This window comes from Furipterus horrens, unplaced genomic scaffold (genome assembly GCF_987537825.1).
Source record: "Furipterus horrens unplaced genomic scaffold, mFurHor1.1.pri manual_scaffold_10, whole genome shotgun sequence".
Lineage (NCBI taxonomy): Eukaryota > Metazoa > Chordata > Mammalia > Chiroptera > Furipteridae > Furipterus > Furipterus horrens.
The window spans coordinates 87,936,432-87,949,544 of record NW_028327180.1 but is presented as its reverse complement, the minus strand read 5'-3'; the positions used below and the strand labels follow the sequence as shown (position 1 = coordinate 87,949,544).

The window sequence follows — 13,113 nt, the reverse complement described above, 5'->3', positions numbered from 1 at the left end:
TTTAAATTTTGCATATGTATTACCTATTTTTAAAAATCCTGGGAAAGGACAAAGCTTCTTTATTAGAGAGAAGGCTTAACATACAAATTCACAGATATAAAACCTCAAGAAGGTATAAAGAACTGATATAAAACCTTTTCCTGTGAGTAAAAATGGAATAAGCTGATGGTGGGGGTACAGGAAGCAAAGGCTGAATATTCTCTCCCAAAAGGCTTTCTTAACCTTGACACTAGCTTTGCCCTTGAAGGGGCTTCTGACTTCTACTCATGTTGGCTAGTGTACTGATAAATGTTTCTCGCCCACTCAGGAGCCCGGCCTGCTCCTGATCTCTGCTTCGAGAAGGTGAATGTGGCAGGGGACACCTTTGGAAACTGTGGGAAGGACATGAATGGGGAACACAAGAAGTGCAACTTGAGGTGATGACCGTAGGGCAGACCCCCATGAGTTGAGGGGTAACGAAGCGATTCCTGCTCCGTCCTCGCTTTCGCCAGCTCGGCAGCTTGGCTGGCCCCAGAGCTGGACCTCTAAATAAATTGTTCGCAATCAGTCATCTCTTCCAGGCCCGCTTTTGGACAATACCCCATTCAGCCCTAAGGAAGTCAGAGGCAGGGTGTGGGTGGCAATGCTTCCTAGAAAGCTGGTCAGACTTCCTTTGGGGACCTTTCTAGTAGGGCAGGGTATCAGCCTTCTTGGGTCACTTCTTCTGGAGGGTGCTAATTATACCCTCATCTGAATAGCCCATCATTCATTAACTCATTCATTCACTCATTTATTCATTCATTCACTCACTCATTCATTCATTCACTCATTCATTCATTCCAGCCAACCAGCCTCCCATCCATCTATTCATCCATCTGTTCACCTACCCCTTATCTATTGAGGTGTACCATGTGCCAGATACCATGGTGAGTACATGGAACTTTTAATTAACAATGCAGTGCAATAATGGACATGTAGAGAAAGCGACCCAACCCGATCTTAGTGAGTAGGGGTGGTTTCCCAAAGGAAGTGATGCTTAAGCTGAGAGCTGGGCAAACTATCCAGCTGAATAGGGTGGAGAGTGGAGCTGGTACATGGGAGAGGGTCCCCGGCAGGGAGATATGAAGAGTGAAAAAACAATGGTCTAAGAACTGATAACAATTTGTTGGAGCGCAGTGTAGAGGGGGCTGCTTAGAAATGAGACTAGATAATTAAACAGGGACCAGATCATAAAAAAATCTTGAACACATGGCTGAGAGAGTTTGAATTTGACTTGAGAGCAACTTGGAAATTAGATTCCCAAGGTGCCAAACTGGAGGCGGAGAGATCAGTTTCCTGGTGTCCAGATAAGAGAGGATGATGGTGTGAATTCGAGTCAATATATAGGAGGGAGGATTGACAGGGCCTAAAAATTGCTTGAACCCAAGAGTAAGGGAGAATAGGGATTCTGGGATGACACCAGGCTTATGGTTGCAACACCTGGGTGCATGGGTCCAAGGGCCATAAGGGGACAGGTTACTCCATCAGGCTGTTGTCCTTGCAGTAAAGAGGACTTCCTAAGGCCAGTTCTTGGCCTGGATCTGCTCAGGGACAAGGATCCTGTTTCCTTCCCTTGGTCTAAGTCCACCTGGTGGGTCTCTAGAGCATGCGCATTGCCCCTTTGACCCTTCCCCAGGCTTGGAAGCCTGCTGTCTTGGTCAAGAAATACTAAGCTCTCCTATGCCCCAGCTCTTCCCCAGCCTCTGGTGTGACCTCCTTCTCTCTCTCTCTCTCTCTCTCTCTCTCTCTCTCTCCTCTCTCGGACCCAGAGATGCCAAGTGTGGGAAGATCCAGTGTCAGAGTTCTGAGGCCCGGCCTCTGGAGTCCAATGCAGTCCCCATCGATACCACCATCATCATGAATGGGAGGCAGGTCCGATGCCGGGGCACCCATGTCTACCGAAGTCCCGGGGAGGAGGGTGACATTCTGGACCCAGGCCTGGTGATGACCGGAACCAAGTGTGGCCACAACCATGTGAGTCCCTTCCTGCAGCTTCACTCAGGGACTGGGCTGCAGAGGGCAGTGGCTGAGGAGCGTGAGCTCTGGAGGGAGGACGCCCAGGCTCAGATCCCAGCTAGCCCAGCATCTCCGAGCCTCGCTGGGCCAGCCATTGTCATTAGCACTTTTGTCCTCATCATTATCGTATGAATTAAGCGATGGACTAGACTAGGAGTTAGGGAAACCTGGGGAAAATCGTGGTACCCATCTCAGAGTTAACTATGAGAATGAAATTATTAAAAAAAAAAAAAATATATATATATATATATATATATAGCAATTGGTATAGCGCTGGCTTGTTTGGCTCAGTGGATTGAGCGTCGGCCTGCGAGCTAAGTGTCGCTGGTTCGATCTTCCAGTCAGGGCACATCAGAGAAGGAAAACTCTGACTCCAAAAAACCTCCGCTGCCTTGCGGCATACCTCTTCAGGGGAAAGGCTAAGGGAGTAAACCCTGACAGAAAATCCGGAGCCGGAGTCCCTAAGGCGGTTTGACATTGTAGTCAACACCGGCAACTCCTGCAGCGCACCTGAAGCCAAGCTGTATTGACTCCGTCTTTCCCTTGGACCCTTCAGCTGCGAAGAGAGGGGGGGTCTGCTGCTTGGGCAACAGCAGACCCTCCATATCACCCTGCCCAGGCTCTGTAGCTTCAGCTTCACTGGAGAGGACACTCCAGCGTCATCACAAGATGTCGATTCAACACGGGAGGAGGCAGATACCGTGTCACTCCCGAGTCGGACTGCACAACCATTCTCGGCGGTGCAGATAGACTCTTGGGAAGCTACACCATCGTCTCTCGAGACGGACGGCTGCCGATACGATACGGTATAGCGCTAGGCACAGAGTAGACTGCTGCCCCCATCATCATTATTTTTAAGTTTAATATTTAAATTAGTACATATTAATAACCCTGGCTGGTTTGGCTCAGTGGATTGAGCGTCGGCCTGCGAGCTAAGTGTCGCTGGTTCGATCTTCCAGTCAGGGCACATCAGAGAAGGAAAACTCTGACTCCAAAAAACCTCCGCTGCCTTGCGGCATACCTCTTCAGGGGAAAGGCTAAGGGAGTAAACCCTGACAGAAAATCCGGAGCCGGAGTCCCTAAGGCGGTTTGACGTTGTAGTCAACACCGGCAACTCCTGCAGCGCACCTGAAGCCAAGCTGTATTGACTCCGTCTTTCCCTTGGACCCTTCAGCTGCGAAGAGAGGGGGGTCTGCTGCATGGGCAACAGCAGACCCTCCATATCATCCTGCCCAGGCTCTGTAGCTTCACTGGAGAGGACACTCCAGCGTCATCGCAAGATGTCGATTCAACACGGGAGGAGACAGATACCATGTCACTCCCGAGTCGGACTGCACAGCCATTCTCGGCGGTGCAGATAGACTCTTAAGAAGCTACACCATCGTCTCTCGAGACGGACGGCTGCCGCCGCTGACGACGACATATTAATATACAATTAAGTAACTAACATATAACCAACATATAATAACACAAATTTGTCATTAGATATAATGATTTAACAATATACTATTTGTTGTTTTCTCACCAATCACCAAGTAGTAGTGGAATCTGGTTAACTACGGTCCAGTCCTTGGCTGTTCCGGTTTTCAGATTGTCACTGTAGTAACCTGAGGCGGGCGGCCTTCCTGAGCCCCGCGTGTTCCAGATTGAGCTGAACCTCCGCCTCGGTTTCCTCCTCACTGCAGATTTGCTTCGAGGGACAGTGCAGGAACACCTCCTTCTTTGAAACGGCAGGCTGCGGGAAGAAGTGCAATGGCCATGGGGTATGTGTACCCAGGATTCTGGGCGCCGCAGCGAGGGTGTCCCGGGTGCAGGCCCTGTGGGAGGCTGGAGCTCTCCAGGGTGCTGATGCCTCTGCCCGGCCCTCCCTCCAGGTCTGCAACAATAACCAGAACTGCCACTGCTTCCCGGGCTGGGCGCCCCCCTTCTGCGACACCCCCGGCCAGGGGGGCAGCATCGACAGCGGGCCCATGCCCCCCGAGGGTGAGTGCTGGGCCTGCTCGGGGCCTCTGCCCCGAGGAGGGGTTGGCGCCACGGGGACAGGCGGCCTGTTACAGAGGGCTAATGGGTCAGCTTCATTGTCCAGATTTTGTAAATGAGGGAACAAAAGCAAGGGGCCAAGTGGGAACAAAGGAAGAGGAGCAGCTGCAGCTGGCAGCCCGGTGTGGGGTTCAGTTCAGTTGCTCGTCCTCTGTCGTTCCTACTGAGGAGAGCGAATCCGAGAGAGACAGAGACAGAGACAGAGACAGAGATTAAGGCAGACTGCAGGTTACTGAGTGATCTCATCCTTTTGGGGCTGGGGTGGAGGGGCAGCAAGTCCTCCTCAGCCACTTAAAGGTAATCGCGACCTTGCAGCACATTATGATGGTTTAGATTCCCTGAGATGAACAAAGCTTAAACTTGTGAACCACTCAGAAAAATTTAGTTTTTCACTGGAAATCTCAAGGATTCTAACCCATTGGTTTCCAAGCCTCTGAAAAAATTATTTTTATTATAACTTTCATGTTGAAGTAGGTAATACACATGAAATGCGAATCAGTATTCTGAAGAAGAATCAGAATATGTGGTTTGGAGTCCACCGCTGGGGCCCAGCCAGCGTCTCAGTCTCTCGGGTTCTGCTCCTGGCAGGTGTGGGTCCCGTGCTCGCCGGAGTATTCTCCGCCATCTTCGCGCTGGCGGTCCTGGCGCTGCTGTACCACTGCTGCAAACAGAACAGCAAGCTGAGCCACCTCAAGCCCTTCGCCCTTCCCTCCAAGTTAAGGCAACAGTTCAGGTACGATGGGGTGCTGTGAAGGACTCGGGGTCCATTGTGGGGCACAGAGCTTTCGGGTGAAAAAGTTGGTGGCAGTGGGTCTAATTCAGGGAAGGCCAGTGCAAGGTGCACGCCCCGCCCTCCCCTCGGCCGCGCTCCGAGGCCGTGGCAGCCTTGCTCGTTGGCCTTGCTGTACGCATTCTCTTCTGAGCCTGGTCATCACTTCAGAATCCTCAGCAGAATGCCCCCAACCAATTCAAGTGGAAGAAATCTGTTTTCAACCCTTTATCTAATCAATTTGCTCCCCATTTTAAAGAGCAGGAAACTGAGGAGACAGAGAAGGGATGAGTATCCCGATACACTCACAGGGGTGGCTGGACATCCGCTCAAGACAAAGACTGTTCTAGGTTCTTTTTAAAGCTATTTGTTCCTTGACACAGTGAAGATGTCTAGCCTCTGAGTCCTGTATTAAATCACAGTTGTCTTGGAGGGGATTTTAAAAACAGGTCCTTGTGAATCGATGCCTAAAGGGGATCAGTTGGTCGCTGATGACATCCTGTCTCCTTGTGGGAGACAGGTCTTAGGAGGAAAACTCTGCTTTGTATAAAGCCAACTCTTTGCCCTGGAGGTTCTCCATTGGCCACACATATCTTCACACTTAGAGAGCTGGGGCTCAAGGGGACTGATCCTACTTCCTCTACCAGATTAGGGGGAAGATTCAGCTGTTTACTAGCCGCGGTTGGGTAAGAGGGGACTCAGGCACTGACCCTCAGTGGTCACCCTCCTTCCCTTCTTCCCCCATTCCTTGTTATTAGTTGTCCATTCCGGGTGTCTCAGAACAGTGGAACTGGCCATGCCAACCCAACGTTCAAGCTGCAGACCCCGCAGGGCAAACGAAAGGTAAGGGCTTTGCACCTTGAACTTGGCTTTGCTTCCTTTATCCTCAGGACCCTACTAGATTTTCCTAAGAGCCTCTGTGGCCTGGTGAGATTGATAACAAAGCCACTTACTTGGCATTAGAGACATTCAGTTGGTTCTGGCATCCCCTAGTGACTTTAAAGGTTGCATCTGACCTCTGGGATCCCAGGCATTGAACAAGTCACCCTGCTCTACCTTGGCCTCTGGTCATCTTGCAAGGGCAGCCCTGGATTTTTAAGTGCATTGAGGGTTCCTTTGTCTTAAACATTCCTGTCTTATGCATACAGGTGACCAACACCCCTGAAGCCCCACGGAAGCCCCTCCATCCTCCTCCCCGGCCCCCTCCGGACTATCTGCATGGTGGGTCCCCTCCCGTGCCGTTGCCTGCCCACCTCATCAGGGCTCCTAGAAACCCCCCAGGGGCTGGGCCCCAAGTAGAGAGGAAGGAGTCATCCAGGAGGCCTCCCCCAAGCCGGCCAATGCCCCCTCCACCAAACTGCATCCTCTCCCAGGTAGGTGGATTCTCGGCAACCTTGGGCTGGGGGCAGTCATTGCTTTGAAGGCTGCCGGCAGTGGGGAGTGACCAGGGCTGGGGAGGTGGAACTGGCCAAGCCTGAGCTGACTGCCATTTCTGCCTTCTGCTAGCTGCAGGGTAAGAGCAAAGGCTATGGGGGAATATACTCCCCAGGCAGCACCTGAACTGCAGAGGCTCTCCTCCCTGGTTGGCCTATTTTATGACAAGCCATTGCCCACCTTCCACCCAAAATTAGCTTCTTTCAGTTCCCTGTGGTCTTTCTTTCTTCTCAAGGTCTTTACAAGGGCTGCTTCTTCTGCCTAAAGCACTTTCTTCCTTCCAAACACCCAGCTACCCTTCATGCTCAGATCTCTTAGATGCTCTGTCTCCCAGGAAGCCTTCTCTGACCCCCGAAGCCTGAGTTTGGTGGCCTCACACTTCTGTCATCTTAGTAATGTCCCCCTGAAGTGCACCTATTGGAGTCCTCCACCAGGCAGGAAGCCTGATGAGGGGTGTCCCGTGGGGCAGGTCAGGGGCAGGCGGCTCTGGGCGGTGGGCGTGGGGTCTGGGCTGCTCCCCACCCCTGGTGCTCCGCTGCCTGTTGAACCGGCGTGTCTGGACTTGGGTGGCTACAGCTGTCCCTTCTGGCAGAGTTCCCACAGCGCACACACAGATGTTTCCAGGGCGGTGGCTGGACCTGCCGCCTTCCTGAGGCGAGCTGTGTATTTTGGGTGTGACCCCACCACCGTGGAGCAGGGGATTTGCTTATTTTCCTCCAGGGACTGCTTTTCTTGGGCAGTGTCCAGAGGGCTCCACAGAGCCCAGCCTGTCTCTGAACCTAGGGACTGTGCTGTTGGCAGCAGGTCTCAGAGGGCCCCTGGGACGTGGCAGTGTCACGGTTTGGCAGAGCCGAGGGCATCAGGTTTGGTTCTCTGATAAGGTGAAGCTTCTGCTTTCCCATTTTCCCATCTGGGGCAGGGTGGGACGGGAAAAGCCGTGCAGAAAGGGAGGGGAGAGGGAGGGAGAAAGGGGAAAGAGCTAGAAGATAAGAAGGCATTAGTCTGCCCAGGCAGCCTCAGCAAACACCACAGACTGGCTTAAACAACAGAAATTTATTTTCTCTCAATCTGGAGGCTGAATGTCCAAGGTCAAGGTGTCCGTAGATGTGGTCCCGTCCGAGGCTGTTCTCCTTGGCTTCTCCCGTGCCCTCATCCAGTCGTTTCCTACACACGTGTGCCCCCGGCTCACCCTGTGTGTCCAAATTTTTCCTCTTCTAAGGACACCAGTCAGATTGGATCAGGGCCTCATTTTAACTTAACCACTTTTCTTTAAAGGCTCTGTCTCCAAAGCCAGTCCCATTCTGAGGTGCCAAGGGTTCGGGCTACAACATATGAATTTTAGGGGGCACTGCTCAGCGCATAACAGGGAGAGGTGGGGAGGAGGGGGGAAAGCAACGCATGGAGACATGGGTATGACAGGAGAACAGAGAGCAAGAGGAGAGGCGGAGGGAGCCGTCCACTCAGACCATTGTTCCTAAAAAACCCACACAGAGGCTTATTGAATGAGGATGGTGTCAGCCATACCCCAAGGCACTGAGTAGGTCGGGGTTGAGGGGACACCGGCAGTGGGGTGTTGTTATTTTAAGTAAGATCGTCAGGGAAGGCCTTAGTGAGAGGGGATATACAAGCAGAGGGGAAAGAATTCTTGTTCATTGTGACCCCATAGCCAATCAGTCATTTTTCAATTTTATTTTATTTTTTTCAGTTTCTTTTTTAAAAATATATTGTATTCATTATGTTGTTACAGTAGTTCCAATTTTTTCCCCTTTGCTCCCCTCTGCCCAGTACCCCTCATCCCTCCAGCAATCCCACTCCCCTTAGTTCATGTCCATGGGTCCTGCATATAAGTTCTTTGGCTTCACCCCTTCCTATATTATTCTTAACATCCTCCTGTCTATTTTGTACCAACCTATTATGCTTCTTAATCCCTGCACCATTTCCCCATTTCTCCCCCTCCCCCCTCCCAGCTGATAACCCTCCAAATTATCCCCATGCCTATGATTCTGTTCCTATTCTGGTTTTCTTAGTTGGATTTTGTTTTTATTTTTTAGATTCAGTTGTTGATAGTTGTGAGTTTGTTGTCATTTTAGGGTTCATAGTTTTGATCTTCTTTTTCTTAAGTAAAGTCCCTTTGACATTTCATATAATAATGGCTTGGTGATGATGAACTCCTTTAGCTTCACCTTGTCTGGGAAGCACATGTCAGCTGCTTCATTCTTTTTAAATGCTGCATCATATGTCCCTGTAAAAATTCAGTAACTTGTCTATTGATAGAAATTATGGTCATTGACCGTTTCCTTTGCTGTCACAAACAGTGCTGCAAGGAATGTCCTCGTCATTTCACTTTTGTGTTCCTGTGCAGGTAGTTCTCTAACATGGGTGATAGGGAGTGGAATTATTAGATCAGGAAATGATTATCTCTAATTTAATTAGATACTGCCAACTTGCTCTCCAAAAGGCTTTTTCCTGAACATCAAAACACATAGGCACACAATTCCTTTTTAAACGGGACCGTAGAGTATAGTACATCCCTTTACATCTGATTTTGGTCTGTAAGCATACTGGGAACATTTTCTTTTGAACAGGCCCCTCTGGGCTTTGAGTGAGGCTTGTGGCTTTCTCCGCAGGATTTCTGCAGGCCTCGGCCGCCCCAGAAGGCCCTCCCAGCTAACCCGGTGCCAGGCCGCAAGAACCTCCCCCGGCCGGGCGGCACCTCCGTACTGCTGCCCCCTGCCACGACGACTCAGCACTCCCGGCCTCTGATGGCACCTGCCCCAAAGGTGAGTCTGTGGCAACCCTCAAGGTAAAAGCTGGAGCCAGAGGGCTCCAGAGGACAAGGCTGTGGTTGAGAAAGACCGAGTTCATGCTTCTTATTGTAGGGCTGAACCTCCCGAACAGAGGCCATGGACAGAAGCTTAGTGTTTCTTGGTGTCTGCATGACTGTCCCTTAAATGGGTGATACGGGTTTTTTGTTCCGTGTGAGAGGTGATGCATAGGAAACTGAGCTATGGCTTCACACCTGGACCTGCGTCTAGCTGGGTGGCCCTGAGCAAGTCACCCCCCTGGGTCTGTTTCCTTTCCTGGAAAGAGGCAAAGAGAAGCAGTGAAGCCAGCCTTCCTGGGTTGCTGTGAAGGTCAAGGCAGTTAATTTATGTAAACTGCCAGCCTGTGGTAGGAGGTGCATAAATGGCTCCTCTGATGACCTCTTCCCTGGGCTGACATGTTCTCCGGCCACCAGTCCTAGGAGCCAGGCGCAGGGGCTGAGGAATCTGGCTGATTCCCTGTGTTCCCAGGAGGCCCTGGGCAGTCTGTGGACTGAGCTGCAGCTTTGCGGGGACAGGGGTGGTGGCCTGTCAGTCAGCTTGGCGTGGGGGCACCAACATGCAGGGTTGATGTCTCACAGACATGTCACAGACATCTCCACAGGAAAGTCTTGCTGACCGGCTGTCCCCTGTCCGACCTGTCAAAACCCAGAGGGCAGTCCCCCCTGATGCCACTGGTCAGCAGGCAGCTGACGTCTCTCTCCCTCTCCTCTCCTTCTCTCCACAGTTTCCTGACTACAGGTCACACAGGGCCGGGGGGATGACTAGCTCAAGAATCTAGACCTGTCTAAGGGGCTGCTCCCTCTCCTTGAGGACTCTGAACACCACAATCTGGAAGACTGTCTGGCCGCCTCTGAGCCCTCCTCCCCGCCTCCCCACCTTCCGGAGCCGCAGCATCTCTGAAAATCTCCTTGACTCAGGGCCTCCCCAGGCTCCTGGGAGGCCCACAGGGACCACTCTCCACTAGCATCCAAGGGTTGTTTTGTGCAATATGCAGGCCCCGGGGGTGGGGGGCGGGGTGTGCAGGAGAGGGTGAGTGGCAGCTCCTCCAGCCTCTTCACCTGGCCCCTCACCTCAAAGGTGCCCACGGCCTGGCTGTCTGAGCCAAGGAGCCCAGCTGGGAAAAGCCCCCTTCAGCCCCTCAGGTCAGGACTCAGCTTGAGAAGCCATCCCTCCTCGTCCTATGGTGGGGCGTATACACGAGAGCTTTCCATTGCTCCTGTGTCCCTCGAAGGACCAGGCTAGACAGAGGCGGGCACTTACCTACCCTTTGTAGCTCTGAGATTACAAGGGGTCCAGCCAGCCACTGCTGTGTCCCTGCCCAGAGTTTGACTGGGGTCACAGCTTTTGGCTCTGTGGCCACGTGAACAAGTCCAGTGCCCTCCTCACCCCCCTCCCAAACACCCACACCCCCATATTTACACGGGTCGCTCTGACTCGGAAAGGTACTATCTGCAAGCAGTGTAGACAGCAGGGGGGCACTGGGCCTCCTCTGAGCCCTGATGCCAAAGGTTTAGACTCTTGACTCTTCATCATCCCTGGTTGCCCGTGTGTTCTCCTCTACACTTTCCCACGTGCCCTGCGCTTTGGATTTTTCCTTCCCTGCTTGGATCCTCCTGCCCTTCACCCCACCCACCCCCTCCCCTCCAGGACGGGGTGCTGCAGAGAGCCGGACCCTCAGCAGTCCTGACGTCCTGGGGTTCCGGTGCTTGGGACCTACACGTCAGGGTCCTGCCTCCAGGGCTGTCTCCATTAGTTATTTTTCATTGTGTTTTGTGACCTCAGCAGGGGGAGGGTCTCCCCACTACTCCCTGACCTAAATCTAAGTTAAGGTCCCCATGGACATCAGTGGGTGCACTGACCTAGGAACCCCAGCCTGTCCCTAGGTCTGGCTACTGAGCAGAGAGCGCACCTGTCTCTGCAGGTCCCTAGAGAAGCAGCAATCAGTGGTCCTGACAGAACAGAGTCTGACTGGGCCCAGCGAGGCTGTTTATGGTCTGCTTCCTTGTGCTCTCTCTGCTCACTGCCCTTACCTGCCCCCACAGAAAGAGTGCTTGGAGCAGCCTGAGGGGTGACGCCGCTCCAGAGGGACTCGCCCTCCCCGGAGCAGGGAAGGCCGGCTGTGTGGTGCTCTGCTAAATCAGACGACTTGTCTCTGGAATGTTCTCCGGCACTGTCTCCCACGCCAAGAAAGGTGCTGTGCGGCTCTTGAAAACCTCAGTGCAAGGAAGAGACTTGAGCTTTCCCCCTCTACCCCGACCCCCTTACAGTTCTCCGCACACAACAGGTGCTCAGTGGGTGTTCTTGGGTTTGTAGACAAGTGGGAGATTGGAGACCTGCACCCGGGGACACACGTGGGGCGGCTTTAGAAAGATCTCAGGAAAACAAGGTTCTCTTCCCTCAGGGAGTCTTGACGTTCATGCCCCTGTCTCCCTGACATGGGCCCTGGTCGCCCCCCATGACAAATCTCTACTTTCCTTGCTGCCGACCGAGTCAGGGGACAACCTGCCGTTGAAGTGTGCTACTGCAACTGTCCCGGGCCTCAGTGCTGGGTCCCCGAAAAGTGAAGGTGAAAACCCCTGCCAAAAAGAAATCATCACCCTTAAAGGCACCCCCGTGGTTCACAGATGTTCCTGTGGCTCGTCCAGCTTTCCTCCCTCTCGACTCAGAAGGGAAAATGCCACTGTCATGGTGGCTGCTTGAGCCTTTTGGACCTGAAGTTCACTCTTACCTGGAACCATAACTGAAGAGATCTGGGTTGTTGCTTTCTTGTTTTGTTTCTGTTTTCCATTATTTTAATGTCAGCTCCATCCCATAAACCTGTACTGTGAACTGGAAGACAGTTGAAGTTTTACATTTTGATAGACTTTGGCAGCCGGTTCTAACGTTCCACTCCTGGCTCTGTCCAGGGGGCCGGGCACCGCCATCCCAGCAGGCCGAGGTGGCTGCCCAGGAACAAGACAAAGGTAAATCTGGACCTAAGGAAGGAGGGACTTTATTTGAAATGATGACTGCAGGGAATATTGCGGTAGGGAGAATGCCCAGGCAAGCTGCTGCGAGGTCTGCCTGCATCCGAAAACTCAGAAGAGGCCTTTACGTTTCTAGGGAGGAGTGACCTTGGCTAGAAGTGTAGTCAGGGACATCTGAGTGCTCGGCCCTGTGGGGCAGGGGCTGTACGTTGGCTCAGGCTGAGTGTGAGGGGAAGGAGAGGAGCTTAACAGAGGCTTGGCGGAGTGAGTTAACCAGTCCGGTGTGCACATGGAGATGTACACAAATCTTTCTAAAAGCTAACTAAGCCTCCTGCCAGTTTTACAACCCTGGAAATGTTTTTCTTAAGAGTCTGGGAGCCATCTCTGAAATGTAAACCTCAGGGGACCTTGAGGGAGACAGCGCCTGGCTCCCTGCCTGGCTCAGCGGGAATGTTAGCCCAGGCACCTGGCTGGCTCCGGGTCGGAGCGACCTGCTTGCTCTCGGTTCCTTTGGCCTTGTTTACCTCTCCCTCTAGGAGAAAAGCCCCCTTCTGCCCCGGCTCTGAGACGTTTGCAGATCTCATGGGTCCCTTGCCATCTCTTGCAAAAATCGTTTTGAATAAAGCCTCCCCTTACTTAGGTCCTAATTTGCTATTCGGCAGAGGGGGTGGAAAACTTGCATATTTAAATTGGGGACCAGTTCTAAAGCCAGGGATTGTGTGAAATGCGTGTATAACAGCTCTGTTGGGCACCAAGGAAGCCGAGGGGACGCCAACTGGAAAGGTGCTAAGAGGGGTTCTGCAGATTCCAAGCTGAGCGCCCCCAAAGTCACCCTCCCCCACATCCTCTCACACCATCCACACTGTGTGTGTAAGTGTCTGGGATCCAGGGCAATGTGAATTTTCTTTTATTTGGGAGATTATTCGTGGAAAACAGATCCTCTTCTCTCTCGTCCACCTATTAATTGTTTACAATATTTGTACATCTATGCAAAATACTTGAATGGGCCATGGTGCCTTTTTGCCTTGTTTGTATTTAATTAAAA

At 52.3% G+C, this 13,113-nt stretch overlaps 1 protein-coding gene across 1 annotated transcript in view; it reads left to right on the top strand.

Annotated features, from left to right (window-relative positions):
* The window catches only part of ADAM19 (ADAM metallopeptidase domain 19), a 74,190-nt gene extending 64,047 nt beyond the window's left edge, over window positions 1-10,143 (top strand). The window contains exons 15-23 of the mRNA XM_090288495.1: window positions 308-416; window positions 1,788-1,992; window positions 3,720-3,797; window positions 3,909-4,017; window positions 4,663-4,807; window positions 5,602-5,686; window positions 5,992-6,216; window positions 8,905-9,057; window positions 9,827-10,143. Of these exons, the coding sequence (XP_090144621.1) occupies window positions 308-416; window positions 1,788-1,992; window positions 3,720-3,797; window positions 3,909-4,017; window positions 4,663-4,807; window positions 5,602-5,686; window positions 5,992-6,216; window positions 8,905-9,057; window positions 9,827-9,880 (1,163 nt within the window). The 3' untranslated portion in view covers window positions 9,881-10,143. The remainder of the gene's footprint in view (window positions 1-307; window positions 417-1,787; window positions 1,993-3,719; window positions 3,798-3,908; window positions 4,018-4,662; window positions 4,808-5,601; window positions 5,687-5,991; window positions 6,217-8,904; window positions 9,058-9,826) is intronic.
* The last annotated feature ends 2,970 nt before the right edge of the window (window positions 10,144-13,113 follow it).